Here is a 16,183-nt window from a genome sequence, read left to right as displayed (position 1 = left end):
TCAGCAGGAAGGCAAAGTAAACTGGACAGATTAAGTCTTTTTGTGGTGGGGAGGGAGGGAGGAAAAACCTCTTTGAACTGTACTATCATGAGTACATAATTGGGATACAACCAGATTCTGGATGGCGGATATTTATTTACAGGTCACAGGAATTTAGGGAAGGAATGTACAAATTACAACTGGAATAAATTCGGTATAAATACATTTTAACTAGAAAAAAATAATCTCTGTAATGCTTAAGGACTATACAATCTGTTTTATTCATGGAAATCTACTTCATTATCCACTCTTTTTAAGAAAAAGCGAAGAAAACTTAATACCAGCTGATATATCCATGGTATGAATCAGGTAAAGTGTGTAAAGGTATGTGCATCGGGTATATGAGAGGTGTGGTGTGGATGAATGACGGTGCAAAGGGCAGCTGTGCAGGTTGATGAGAGAGAGCATGTGTGTGCAAGAGCCATGATGGAGGTAAGAAACAATGCAGTGCAGGTTGGGGAGGGTGTGCCAGATTATAGGGTGGGATGGGTATTCAAGGGTACAGCAAGAGTCGAAAAGGGGTTGTGGGGGTACAGTGTGAGTCAGGAAGAGTACATGGATACATGGGGGTGCACAAATAGCTGGTGTACCACAAGTGCAGTGGGGCTGAGAGAAGGTGAGCAGGTGGGGAAGCCAGCAGGGAATGTAGCAAATGATAATCATGTGATCGCAGAGTCATGCAACCATTATCAATTGCAAACTGGTAGCAAAGTGCAAACTGGTAGTAATCATATGACCATGGGGTGCTGGGATGGTTGGAACTCCGAGGACTGGTCATAACTACCATTCGTTCAGTGCCGTTGTAACTTCAAGTGGTTTCTGAATGAATGGTTGTAGACCAAGGGCTACCTGTAGAGAGTAAGCCGCACAATGTATCTTTCAAATACACCCAACTATTTATTCCACACCTAAACATACCCTATTCAATAAAGCACTCACAATTTAATTAAACTGTTAATAATACAAATGATCAGGGTAGCACAGTGTAATCTGATTTTCAAGAAAAAAGCTTGTTTTCCCTGTACAATGTTTCTTCCAATCATAATGGACAAGAACAACTGAATAATGACAAAATAGATCCAATTTCTTGATCTCATTCTAGCTTATTTTACTGAACTTGGGAGAAAGTCATCTGGGTAAAGTAAAGTTTGCATGCTAAAATTAAGTTATGCATTGAAGTTAATCATCTTTAGCCTGACAGACGAGCTGTGTGCTCTTGGTAAGGACTTAGGCACAGGAGAAAGTCAGGTAACATCTTCACAGTCCTGACAATTTGATTGTCTGTATGTATTTATCAGCCACGAACCATATGTCATAATTTAGAACAGGTTCCCAGTGGATTGGATTCTATGATAGTTTTCTGATGAAAATTGCCTCTTAAGAAGCCAGGGAAGGGACAGACTCAGTACAAAACCAGTGTAAGATCCATATTCAAAAGAGTGATGATTCAGAAGACAGTTTCCTTCCAAATTAAAATGGTTTATAAAAAATGAAGGTCTGATATACCATATATGTAGCGTGGTTCTGTATATGAAATAATGTCTATGAATATAGATAAATAATGAAGTGCATGAAAGAGAGAAGAGACTTCAGATGTTATTTTGAATAATATTTACATGTGAAATAAACACAACAGAACCTAGACTATATACATATATATGTATCTGGAAAACAACATACATTTTGTAGTGTCAAATCACTGATGTTAGTTGATAATGCTCGCAGCCAGTCAGCACTCTCCTGCGCTGAACAAAACTGAAGTATCCCAGTGCTAATTCCATCGAGGGCCAGTACTTCAAATGCATTAGATCTGCAGCAAGAAGAAATATATATATATACGTATATGTGTGTGTGTGTATACCATCAAAGAAGCTATATCAGCAATTCTTAGTCTTCATCTAATCCCTACAAGCTAGAAATTATGCACTATAATTCCAGGGAAATGGGAATATAGAGCCACCATAGAGCCACAGAGTCACGTTATGTAGGTTCTGTATGTGGTTTCTACCAGAGAATTATGGGAGGTTATTTTTAGTTATGTATTCTTATTTTCAGATTTCAGAATGGTGTATGGTAGTTTTTAAAAAAGTCCTGCATGGGCCAGGAATATCATATAGGTGACTGGGTGGATCATACAAGCTCATTTAGCAGGTATCTTTGCAAACGTACTTTGTGTTCAGCCATTCCAGATCTCACTTCTTGAATTAGCCTTTTATTTGAAGCTATTGACCTATTGCAGACATATATTACTGACCTATTGCAGGATAATGTTTCTGGAACTAAAGGACAAGTGGTAGGCTACAGATCAACTTTCAAACTTTGGGAAAGAAAAGAAATTCCTATATCTATTTTATATTATTATTGTGTATTTAATAATCACTCCCTGTGCATTTAACAAACTTTTCTTTGGTAATTTGTGCAAAGCTTCACAAATTGGAATACATAGGAGCACAAATAAGCACTTATAGAAGATGTGTCAGGAAGAACTGCATGGCTACAGTGAAAGCCACCTCACAGCAATTAGGAAAACTGTAAAAGACAAGGTCGCTTTAATAAGTCATAGAAAGAGATGCTACATTTGGGCTTCCTTCAGTTCTGAAGCATCTCTTCAAATTGAAATCTTAAGCATTACAGCACCAAAAATATTTGGTGGCATCTTTGAGGAGGCTGTGAAGGGTACAGTTAAGGTTTTGAGGAAATCTGAAAGTTTTGCAATCTTAGTTTACTGCCTTTCTCTTATTTCCCATCTATAATATGGATACAGTGAAGAAATAATAAAAAATTATTTTAAGATAAATGAAAAAGAACAAAACCATTAATTGCAGAAAATTTAGTGTCATATAAAAGTGAAACATGACTGAGTGGATTTCTATGTCATATAGCTAAGTGACAAGTAATTGCCATGGGATGATTTGTGCATTGCCGCATGTAAAACAGAGATCAATAAGAGAAATGTGATACAAAGTGATTTGGTACTGAAATAAGTAATCAAGGAGAATCATATGGAAGGATGTAGTCCTTCTCATTCCGTATCATTTAGATAACAATCAGCACATTGAACTGCACTTCAGAAACAAGCCAGAATCCAGGGCTTACTAAACTTTACTGGAGTAGTGTGAGATTGAAAAAAAAAAACCCAGCCTGCTTACTGAATATTGCATTTGGAATAGCTTGGAAATACTTTTCAAGCAGTGCATTACAGACAATAGAAGCCAGATCAGAAGCCAGATTTTTGGATAATGATTATTGCACAAATACATCTGGGCATTTAGAACCAACCTTTAGAACCAAGGTTAGGTCCAGAAATATTTCCAATTTTTTTGGCTTTCAAGAAAACTGAAATCCTATCCAGAAATCTTACCTTTTCTCTGTTTCAGTTTTGATAACTAACAGCATTCTTATATTGGCTAGAATAAACCTCAAAAAAGTGGCCCACTTCCAGTCCATTTCTGGCTCATTTTACTGATATAGTTTTGCTGTCTTCTTTTTTTCTTCTTCCTCTCTGGGACTGATAAGAATATCAGTGGATATTATCTCTACAATGACATCACCTGGAATACTCCCAACTCCCCAAAGTTTAATATACAGTATTGGTTAAAAAGCATGGAAAGTAAGAGATACTCAAAGAGCTCCTATAACTTGAAAGCAAAAGGCTCAACTAGCAATCTCTCTGTCACCAACTGCCTCTCAGACCATCCCAAAACAGCAACCCTAATCTTCAGCTTGGAAAGCCTGAAACAAAGCCATACTCAATTACATCGAAAAGCTAAAAAATGTTGAGAAGCTAAGCAGAAGCTAAAGGAATGCTTTCCCTCCCACCAGTTTTCAGTCTAGTAGTTCATTCCCTAAGGTGACCAACCATTACAAAACCCAGCTTTGAACACAGAGGTTTATCCCTGCAATACAAATTCCCAGTTAAGGAGGAGGATTGGATTTAATTCCTGATGATAGATAGATAGATAGATAGATATAGATAGATATAGATAGATAGATATAGATAGATAGATATAGATAGATAGATATAGATAGATATACATATATAGATATAGATAGATAGATATACATACATATATAGATATAGAAATAGAAATAGATATAGATATACAGATATATATATATGGTCTTTAACAGCAGCATACATGCTAGCCACTTACTTGCTGGCTTTATACAAAATTGATACGGCATAGCTTAATGAGTCAAACAAGGTCATCCACAGTTTTTCTAACTTTAAGGAAATGCTGCTTTCTAGATTTGGATGTTTGATGCCCAATGTTCCAATTTTGGGTGATTTTATTTCATTTTTATCTTTATATAATTCTGCTGTCTTCTTTTCTTCTTCTTCTTCCCTGGGATTGCATCTGCCATATATCATGCTTTTGACTTTTCATTTCTCCCAATAAAATGTCCCAGAAGTAGATTTGTGATTCAATATATATTCACCTCTTTTCTCTCATTATGCGTATAAAAGTTATGATAAATTATCTTGAGATTTCAGGTCACGTCTAATCATATTTCACCCCGCTTATAATATGTGAATCAAGCACTCTTTTCATCCCCATGCATCCTCATGGGCAATATGGATGCCAAGTCCCTCAGCTCATCACTTCCTGATGTTTACTGCAGCTGCAATGTATTTTTCACACTCATTTGATCAATTCCTTTGTCTATTTTGGTATCCAAAGCATCCATTTATGCTCATACGCTTCAGTAATCAGATAAGCATTTCTCTTCTGCATGTGTCATAGTGAAGGGAAATAATTCTTAGAACAAGACCACATAGTCAATCTGTAATAAGTTGATTAATTAATGTTTCATGCCTTCTAAATGTATGCCCCTACTCCATCTCAATAAATTATACCTGGACCTATTTCAACCCATTCCAAAATAATAAATAAACAGCAACAATGAAACTGATATGAATTGAATGGATATGAAATGGATATGAATGAAATGAATGAAATATTTTCCTTCCATAATCACTTTAAATATATCTGGTAAAAATGTCAATTCAGCAAATTGCCAATACATTAAAGAAAGGCAACTTAGCTCTTACCTGCAATGGATAGAATATTAGACCACAGAAAAATAAAGGTGACCAAATAGTTTGATTAAATCTCACTGAACTGTGAAACTGCTTTTAAGAATCGGATACATGAGTTACAAAGATAAGTATATTTCTAACATGAGAAAGAACAATCAGTTGGTGGGCATACTAATAACTATTATTAGGCTAAAACATCAAAGCTTAAAATCAAAACATTGAATCTCAGAAACAAAAACAGAGACAATATTCACCCAAAGTGGTAAAGATGTCAGCTTAAGCTATATTTATTTAGAAATTCTTTGACTATTTACCGCAATAAAAACAATGATTTAATTTTTTAAATAATGGTTTCCTTAGCACGTAAAACTAAGGAAAAAAAATGAGTAACTCCCCTAACGCCACTTATTTAATGTGTTGCTCATACACTGCATTTATTTTAGCTTTCTAGCCAGCTTGATAGGTCAATGTATTCAGCATGAAGATCCAACATCTGTCTCTTGGTTTTTTCTGAGCCATAAAATTACTAACCAAATCTAGATTCATTTCAAAATTATCAGCTTGCCCAGCCATTTTACTGCAGATTAATTCTGAACCCCATTTCCCAAAGGACCCTGGTATTGAAATGCTTCATTGAAAAGTTACTCTCCTGTTTTCCATAACTAAAATATAAATGGTCAATTACCTGCCAAAAGCTTATTTCCCCATGCTATTTGCTTATATGAATGTTATTTACATTAATTAATATAATTATAAATAATGCCACATATGTTTATGCACTATCCAAATACATTTATGCATCTGCTTCCCACTGTGTGTAAAACTCTATCGGTAAAATATGAATTTCCCTTCTCTCTGTGGTTTATTCCCCCAGTCCAAAATCTACGCTAAATGATTTTTTTAGACTTTTTTTCCCATTGTAGTACAATCTTTTTCCCCACTTGATTATGGATATTTATGGAAAAAGAAATGACAGAATATCCAAAGAAGCTTTTACAGGTATCAGGATACACAAAAATGCCATAAATAAATTGCAGACAAAACCATTTTGATGGGGAAAATTCCATCTTTTTCCAAAGAAGAGAGGCTATATATGACACAACCTGCTATCCATTGCTTGACAGGTATGTACACTAGTAAAAATGTAATTGAATAATTAACTCATATAGTTAATCAATCAATATCTTTTAAAGCAGTTGACAGCTTTAAAATTTGATACTTTTTATTCTGCTTTTCAGCTAATGTGTTTATTGTAATTCAAGCTTTGACTAATTTTAGCAATTTATTTTCTTTTTCAATGACACTGAGCAAACATGGTACTTTCTCGTTGCATGGCCCATACCTTGAAGTAACAAACCTGATTCCTGACACACTTTGCTAAAAATAAAATTATAAAAGTAATATTATACCACCCATGCACTGGTTGTAGTAATCTTTTTGGCACTGAAGGTCCACATGTTGACTAACTATACCAAGATAGGCATAAATCAGTGGACATGATATGGGATATATTCAATTATGAAGGTAAAGGTTCATTCTCCGAACTTGTAGGTTGGTTTCCAAACTTTTTGTTACCAGACTCGATAACATCTTCAACAGAGTTTAGGGGATGTCAGTGTCAGAGTTCTTCTGTTTATAAGGACTTTATGTGGTCAGTAGATCTTGTGATGGGTCAGGTGTGAGTCATCAGTGGGAGTCTTGTGATGGGTCAAGTGAAGGAAGGTTACATCAAATGAGGATCATTGGGAGGTGAAGTGCTGGTTGGGTGGGGCTTGCGTGGGTTGGTTGAGGATCGGTGCTATCACTGGTTGGCTGTGGGATTTGGATTATGAGCGGTTCGTAGGCTGGTTGTAGGTCCATGTGTCTGTTGATGGAATTGCTTGTGGAGTGCCAGGCTTTGATGAACTCACAAGCGTGCTAGATGGTAGCGTGGCCGATTATTTTTGTGTGGCTCCAATCAAACTGATGCTGTTCTATGTCAATAGAGAGTAAGGATTTGGGATCATGACATTTGACTGCCAGCCAGTCTTTGGGGATCCTGGTTAATTTAATTGACATGATGTTTTTCCCACATAGAATTGGTTGGAATTGTTAGAGTTACAATATTCAATTATTATTGTGTTCTGATAGGTTTTTTGCAAATTATTTTACATAGAAAAAGATAATGCTTTTCTTGGACAGAGCTCAACTCCTGTTGGCTCCATGTACATGCCATTTAGTTGTCTTGGCAGATACAAGAGGTTTATCACTGTATTCCTTCAGATTGATTTTTTTCCAACTTTCCAGTCTAGACTTCTCTCCTGGAATTTTCCTTCCAAGTAACAATAAGCATTGTCTTTTCTTATCTTTTTAATGGGCACACCCAGCAATGCAACACTTGTCCTATTCAATGTTCCTAATCAGAGGCATCCACCTGACCCACTTTTATTATTTGTCCCCCACTTCCCACACTCTGCTTTTTCCAGTAGAAGACATCCCTAGTAGAAGAGATTGGACAATCATTTGTTTAAAATCATATAGGGATTTCTGTTTGAGCAGGGGGTTGGACTAGAAGACCTTGCAAATTCATTTCAATGCTTCTATTCCATTCCATTCCATTCCATTCCATTCCATTCCAAGTACTTTCTATCTCAAACTTTATTCTTGCTTGCAGTTGATGTGGAGATGATTTGCAAGCCAGAAAGGATTTCAGTTGTCAAGAGTGTCACCACTAATTATTCATATGCTTCTAATAAAAGATGTAGGATGATATTGCTGACTGGAGAGAAGGAGGTTATGACAGTCAACAAATTTAATTTAATTTAGGCTCAAGGCTCTTAGAATGAATGAGAAAGAGTAATTAGAAGGAACCAAGGACTGCTCAATCCTCAAGACTTCAGCTATGGGGATCTGCTTTTTTATTGAGCATAAGAGTTAAAATAGTATTTTACAGCCCAGTCTTTCACAGTAAACAGTCTTTCGTTACTCCAGCACATCAGGTCAAAGCAAATACAAATAAAGAATAAAAGATAAATACCAGATGGATTGTGGGACTAGTCATGTATCTATTTAAATTAAATCAATTTCTATAGTGTATATTTTAGGCTGATACCCTTAAGGTTTGGCACTCTTGTGAAGTTCAAGAGTTTTGTTTAATGTTTGAATAATTTGAAGGACCTAATCTATGATGAGTAAATGAAAACTCTTCTAAAATTGGATGACTCTGTATATTATACATTTTCAAGGATCAATCAACTTTTTGATCTCTCTTTGACAGGTTCTTATGATCTTATTTACATGTTTGTAGCTTCACTTTACATTACAAGAGATCTGAAAATGTAACATCAATAGATGAATAAATTAGATACAAGATGTGCTTCTTCTTCCTACTCTTCCCAGTACTCTGGGTTCCAGCTCTCACTACTCTGAGGATAAAATAAATTATATACAGACATAAAATTAGTATTTCATGTAAGGATTTGTCACAGTAGGGTTTATTTTAATAGATTTTTACAAGACTTCTTATTTACCTTAATTATTTGCCTCCTGTGACCCTGGATATTGTTCTTTAAAAAACTCATTTACAAATACTACCAGTGCACCTGTTTGGTTAAGTATATTAAGTATACAAAATATAGAATATTTTATAACCTGAGTGATGTTTCGAAGTTGACACTGAGTTGTAAAATGTATCTTCTTGTATCTTCTATATGAGATACTAAACTTTTTTCACTAATGCAATTTAGTTAATGAAAAATATCACGAATAAGAAGGGTAGCAAAGATTTAGACCATTCTAAATCAAATTGTAATAATTAAGAAGTCACTAGGTCAACTGCATGTGAATATTATTTGCTAATGAAAACTGGTTATGGTAGTTTTTTTGCCCCTTCAGTGAAATGAATTCTGATAGGAGTTTTAAAACAGACGTGTACTAGCTCATTTAAATTTCAAGTTTAATTAAATAAATATTTATATTACTCAAACAATTTAAATATATAGTGAAATGTAAAGAGAAAGAGAATTTATAGAGAATCTATAAATGCAAATAACAGTGTTTTGGGAACATATTGATTAGATGATTTGATGAAATTAATTAATATAATTTAATATTATATGGCTGTAGCAAACCAAGTGATTATATACCCTATGCCATTATGCTATGGATAAAATCAAAGGAAGTAGAGGTGTAAATCAAAGGAAGTAGAAGTGTAATGGAAACTTAGAATGGGAACTAAAACTAATTTATTTTTGCAGAGTTGGCTGTAAGTAAACAAACAAATGTTATTATGGTCACAATGGAAGAAACTAACTAGCCTTCCTGGTAGCCCCCAAGCTTGGTTGTTTGCTTGCAGATGTTTCAATATTCACTGTTACCTCGTTGGGCAATGAAACATCTGGAAACAACCAATCAGGCTCAGGGAGCACAAAGAACTCTATGTTATGGTCATTTTAGCAAGATGTATATGAACATACAGGTAGTCTTCATTTAGGCACCACAATTGGGATAGGCTCTGCTTAACTCTGTCGTTAAGCAAAGCAGTCACTAAGTAAAGCCCTAGCTGTGCTTAGGATCTTACTTCAGGTTTCCATTGCTTTACAGACCTGGGTAGGTTGTAAATGCAAGGATTGGGCATATTTTAAAAAAGATGAATTTTATTATGGCTTATTATAACATAAAGCACAATAATATTTTTTAAAAGGAATGAATGGGAAAAAAGGGGGGAGGAAGAAAAGAAACTGGTCATATACAATAGTTACTTTTTAGCATTGTCATAACTGAAAGGTCAGTGAACAAGTCAGTCAATAAATGAGGACTACACGTACTTCCTATGAAGCAAATATAACCAGAATGGGATAAAGTTTGGGGACACAGCAACTCATTATACAGAAATGACATCAGCTGAGGATCAGATAATAGGAATAGGAAGCATAGGATTTATGAATAAAAACAGTATTTAAAATGTTATAAACCCTAATCACTTTGTTTTCTGCTCTGTTTGGATCCATGTCATTCTATGCAAATGCTAAGCTACTTATGGAAGGAGAGCTATATTCTGCATTATATGCTGCATTTATTGATTTTAAGTCTGCATTGTTTCTAGAACAAAGGTGTTGGGCAAATTTAAAATAATGCTAAATAGACAAATGTAATCTTCTGCTAATGTACAAACTCCATGTAAACTCTAGAATAGAAGTAGTGTGCAATGCTTTGCCCTAAAGGAATTCCAACTGAAAAAGGAATAAGACGAGGATGCATCTCGGCTTCCCTGATATTCTTTTTGCAAATCAACTCTGTTGTTACCAAAATAAGTAATTCAGAGCATCATCCACAAAGTTAATCAATATGCATATTGCAACCTTACTGTCTACAGATAATGATTCAATACTCCTATTGCAAATGCCAATTGAATTAATATGAATGTTGAGAGCATCAGATTTACTGTTTTGAGGAAGCACTTGAGAACAATTATACTCAAAAAAAATCCTTTTTGCGAAGTGACCTACAACATGTGCCTGCATGTTAAATGATCAAACAATAAAGCAAGTTAAAATCTTACATAGATTTTATATAGGTATAAAAGTATTATATAAGTAGGGTATAGTTTTTGAAAGGTCTGGGATGACCATTTGTCTTTTGTTCTGTTTTGGTATCCAGGGTTGTTCCATTTCTTTGCTTTGAAATCTGTATACCACGCAGAGATGCTGAGAGGCTTTAGAAATTCAAATACAGTACATATTTTATGTTATACTTTTATACACTGTTGTTATATTTCTCTCATCACTTCCTTTTTTATATCTCGAAAATTACCAACTAGTGTAACCTTCCTTCACAAGAACATTATTTTAATTCATCACCCTCCTCATTTTGATTGTCCTTTTATGCAATTTTTCCCATTTTACAATACTGTATTCTTTCCTTAGTTACTATTTCTAGTCTGACAACAGTATGACTCATGTTAGCTTCGGGGTTTCATTTCAAATCAAATCTGAAGTCCCATCACTTCTGATTTATTCCATTTCCAACCATGAAAGGCACATTTATTTGAGAATGTTACTTTAAAAGAGTGTCTGTGTGACTCAAAGCATAGGCAAAAATATCCAGGGCAAATTGGAGTGTGTATGTGTACGTAATTGAAAGACCCAGCTCTCTGGAACAGGCTCTAATGCTGGGAAGGGAAGAGAAGCTGACCACCAGCAGCATGGATGGACATAGTTACAGTGCTGATGGGTGCACTGTTACAAGACCTGAAAGAGCAGGTTAGGGAGAGATCAAACAAAATATGGTTACAAAAAGCTGACACCAACTTGATGCACATTAATAAACGTGCATGTGTGCATGGATGAGAGAAAGAAAAAAAGATGGACCCAGTTCCACATATGATTTTCCTTCAGATGGCAACTTGAAGGCTGAGGAATTTGGAGCTTCAGATACTAAGCCAAGTCCTGTTGGAAAACCGAGGAAGATTCCATTATTCCTGACTCTGTTGAAGGTTGAAGGTTTGAACCAGGAAGTAAAGGCAAGACATCCTGGAGTGGGGCGGGGCAGAACTAGTAGAGGGCCAGAGTATGACAAAGTGTGGAAGACCTTTGATGAGAGCTGAAGTTTGATCTTCTCTTCCTTCCTATTTAAAATCTACATGCTAAAATGCACAATCTGCAGGTCCTCTTGGACTCACAGTTCCTGCTGGAAGAGCAGGTGGCACTTGTGACTTTCAGGTTAAATGCCACTAGCAGTCATTCCTGAACTGAGAGACCTTATTCAATGTCATTCATGCCCTTGTGATCTGTCTGGATTTCTACAATTAATGGGATGCATCTCCAACAGAAGTGAAGCTTCAAGCTGGGAAATTTCTAATTTATGCTAACCAACTTCTATCAGTTTTCATTTCATCTTCCGAGAGAGTCATTTATTTTTCAAAATATTTCAGTTGCACTGATCAATTAACATCTTTGTAACAGAAATGTTTATAACACTTCATATCTCAGGAAATCACTACATTAAACAAACAAAAATGTCCATAATTTGTATGGAAGCAACTTATTTCCTTGACCTTTTCCACATATGATACCTAAACAAACTAGCCATATTTTCATATAATGAATAAAGCCCAATTATTTCTTGATATGTTTAATATATATAATTGATGCTCACTACATAGCTTCTGAGAAAGTCTACATCTTGTTAAAATATTTACAAAGACCCACTATCTCCAAATAAACAACACATGCAGGTTAGGTAATCTAGCCTTTTCACTTTCATATTACAAACCTTAATTTATTTGTTCCAGCTTTGTACCTCGAAATTCGAGCCATTGATAGAGGAACTGATAAGGTATCCAGCCAACGCTTCTCATATTTTGGTTCATTAGCTGTGGGTGAAGAAGGTGATGATGGTGCCTGACCAGAATAAATAAAAAGTAACAGTAAATACAGATCTCATTATGTAAAAAACACAAACATTTGTATGTGTATATGCTATTTTTTGGGGGGTGAATAGAACACAGGTAATAATTGTTTAGAAAATTTAGATTGCGTAGAAGAAATAACAATTTCTTTGACCATGAAATATTGATTGGTCATTTCTCTCTATTTGATGAACAATAGTGCTGTTTTATTTTTGTTAAATACATAAACCATACACCTAATTGGAAAGCTGTTTTATTCTCAATATCTTATTTACTTCATAAGCATGACAACGATTGCAAAATTTTAACTTGCTTTTTTCAATATTTGCAAAAATAGAACGAAAATGTGCATAACATATATTGATGTAGTTGATCTTGACAAAGTTAAGCAGATTCCAGTTTGGTTAGTGGCTGGTTGGAGACCTGGAAATCCCAGGGCTGAAGTCTAGATTGGGAAGTTGAAAAAAGAAGAGAACAATGGCAAACTGTGTCCATGTTTTTGCCAACAAAATAATATAGATACATTGAGGTAATCACCAGTAGTTGAATATTAATATTACTTGACATAGGTATGACTTTATTCTCTCTCTCTCCCTCTGTGTGTGTGTGTTTGATTTTGATTGGTTTTCTTTTGGAGTGGATGGGAAGGTAGAGTAAGGAACATGATGCAGCACTAGAATTCCACTACTAAGACTTGCTTCATTGCCTACGTAGCAAGTGAATAAGCATACTTCAGAAAACTTGCAGAAAATAACCCTTTTCAATGAATGATTCCTGTTTTCTTAAGTGTTGTCTCTCATGACATGGTAATGAATATATTTCTTTTATAATGGAGATCAATTTGAAAAGCTGTGCTCTGCTCTTCTTTTTTCTTGAAGCTATGAAGGATTGCAAGGATTTTTTTTTTAAAACATACATCTAAGAAAGAGTAAGTGGTTAATTTAAGGAGTTCTCTTATTAGCCACTGAAGAATCAACAAGGTACACAATAAAAACAAGAAATAATTTTGGCGAGGGATTTTAAAAGCCCCAAAGAGAAGAAACCAATAGGCAGGCTTTTCATAAATGTATGAAAAACACCACCTTAATAATCAATCATACCAATATTAAAATTACAGGATTGAGTTGCAGTCTTTCATTACAGAACATGAAAAATGTCAGATAAGATCTTTGAAGTTTCAAACAAAACTGTGATAGATTATAATAGTGAACAATTATAACTCACTGGGTCTGGGAAATAGCATCTTTAATAGGATACAGAGAAAAAAATATCCTTAGCTGAACAAAATCCTGGTTTATCCGCCATCAAGCCTCTTTTTCTGAAACAGATCAATACCGAATTTCCAACTTTCTCCTTTTCTTTGTTCTGTCAAGTCTCCTTTCACATCGTTTTGTGTTATTCAGCATTGTACTCTCTACACTTTGAAGTACTCCTTTAGAATTAGGCCTTTAATAACATACACCAAATGTGTACTATCCTCTCCACTATTATAACAATTTTCTTCTTGAGACCCTTGCTTTCCAAAACGCTGTCAGTATAACTTAGTAGCACCCTGAACAAAATTAACTGTAATAACCTAATCTTCTATTCTTTTATTCTCGGACTGCAACCATAAATCTTAAAGATTATTTAGTAATGCTTATCCTCTTTGATTCCAACCTTGTTCATGTCCCATTGCTACCTTCTCTTTATATAAATGGAAAGAGCAACTTTCTATGATGCATTTCAACTCTAAGTCAAAGGCCTATATGTACACTATGGATATAAACATCTGTCTCAGATATATCAAGACATGTGGTATCATGCTAAATAAATTCAATTCAGAATGAGGATAAGGCATTCAGGTAATTCTTGAGAAACAGCAGGCCATTTAATAACCATGCAAAACAACAACTGACACCCCAAAACTACAACCTGTTTCAATGTTATGACAGATTCGGTGCTTCTGAGCTCATTCACATTTATGACAGATCATGGGGACGCTGCCATGCCTGTCTTCTCCCTTCAACCCTCTTCGGCATTTAGGTTTCCCACCCCCTCCCACACCTTCCAGGATCCCTGAAACAGCAGCCGCTTTCTGCATCTATCAGCTGGCCCCAAGCAGGAGGCTGCAAAGCTCTCCTCCATCTCTCTAGGCTTTGGGTAGCTTGCATAAAAGGCAGCTTCATGACCAGCTTCCCAAAAACTTTCCCTTGCTTAATCTCCTCCCTCCTCCAGCCACATTTCTTCAATAAAATAAAACAAAAAAAGCTGAAAGGGAAGAATTGATTGATCTCTCTCACTCCAGCCCCTATTAGGTGCTAAAGGTAAATTTGCCCTCTGCCCTTCAACCAATATTCCTTTTAAAAATCTTACCTTGACTCCAGGCTGAAGAAAAGAGGAACCAAGCGAGCAAGAAAAGAAAAATCTTTCTGCAGCTCCCCCCCCCCACCCCTGGAAGTAAAAAGAAAAAAAATCCCTAAAAGTTGGGCCAGAAAATTAAGGACTCTGGGTCTTCTCAAGCTTTAGATCTGCCTGCAGAGGCCAGTTAGGACTTAAAATACTAGACCAGTAATGGCTAACCTTTTCATCGTTACGTGCTGAAAGTGTGCATGCATGTGCACGCACACATGTGCCTGCACCCATAATGCAATGCATGCATGACCATCCCCACCCCCTGCGCATGTGCATGCAACCCCTGCCATGCGCCATGTGCCTCTGTGCATGCACGCATGACCCTCCCGTGAAGCCCTCCCCTACGCATGTGAGCGTGTCTCCCTTGCGCATGTCTTTCCCTATGCATGCGTGGCAGATACCCGACAATCAGCTGGCTGGCGGGGGACACACATGCATGTGCAGTGGCTCTGTTCCGGGCAATGGCTCGCGTGCCAGCAGAAATGGCTCTGTGTGCCACTGCTGGCACGCGTGCCATAGGTTCGCCATCACAGGACTAGACTGTAGACTGCCCTCTTCAGACAGTCAAACACATAGCAAAAGCCTGCAAAGTTCCCACATCCTCCATTTTCTGGCCAATTTGTAGAAATGACGTATTTTTTTTAACTTCAGGGGGCTGCAGAAATACTTTCTCCTCTTGCTTGCTTGTTCCTCTAGTCTTCAGCCTGGAGTCCAGGTCATTTTTTTAAAAGGGGCAATTAGTTGAAGAACAGAGTGAGAGTTTAGTTTTACCACTTACTGGTAATTGAGGGGGAGAGTTCTACAATGTTTTTCTTTTTTTAAATTGAAGAAATGTGGCTGGGGAGAGGGAGGAGATTAAGCAAGGGAAAGGTTTTGAGAAGCTGGTTGTGAAGCTGCCTTTTATGCAAGGGGTGACTTCTCAAAACCTAGAGAGGCAGGAGAGCTTTGCAGCCTCCCGCTGGCCAGCTGATAGGCACAGAAACTTAGGCTTAGGGATTGCTGGCAAGACAATCAGCTGTGCCAAGGCTGTCTTGAAAGACATCCAGAGGGTGGGAAGCATGGCATCTATCTCATGGCGGGGGATCCTGTGGCAGCTGGGCTAGTGCTTGCCTTAGGCCTCCCAGACACTCCCCACTTAATGACCCTTAACAATTCGCTAGCGTGAACAGGGATGGCTGGTTTTTTTCATGAGGCAATTTCATTTAACATTATTTTGACTTATGACCCAGATGGGTAGACTCCCTTATTGTTGTAACTGAAAGACTATCTTACGGTCTGTGATCAAACAGTAAAAGCTGCACTTTTCCATTGGTAATTACTAG

The 16,183-nt window shown here is 36.4% G+C and overlaps 1 protein-coding gene across 1 annotated transcript in view; it reads right to left on the bottom strand.

The window, feature by feature from the left end:
• SNTG2 (syntrophin gamma 2) overlaps positions 1-16,183 on the bottom strand; it is a 180,892-nt gene that overhangs the window by 89,978 nt on the left and 74,731 nt on the right. The window contains exons 9-10 of the mRNA XM_026726560.2: positions 12,332-12,459; positions 1,720-1,849 (exon numbers count right to left, since the gene is read on the bottom strand). Of these exons, the coding sequence (XP_026582345.2) occupies positions 1,720-1,849; positions 12,332-12,459 (258 nt within the window). The remainder of the gene's footprint in view (positions 1-1,719; positions 1,850-12,331; positions 12,460-16,183) is intronic.

This window comes from Pseudonaja textilis, chromosome 1 (assembly GCF_049901715.1).
Source record: "Pseudonaja textilis isolate UNSWEBS1 chromosome 1, rPseTex1.2, whole genome shotgun sequence".
Classification (NCBI taxonomy): domain Eukaryota; kingdom Metazoa; phylum Chordata; class Lepidosauria; order Squamata; family Elapidae; genus Pseudonaja; species Pseudonaja textilis.
Note: the sequence above shows the minus strand (reverse complement) of the source record. Positions and strands in the feature narration are given on the sequence as shown.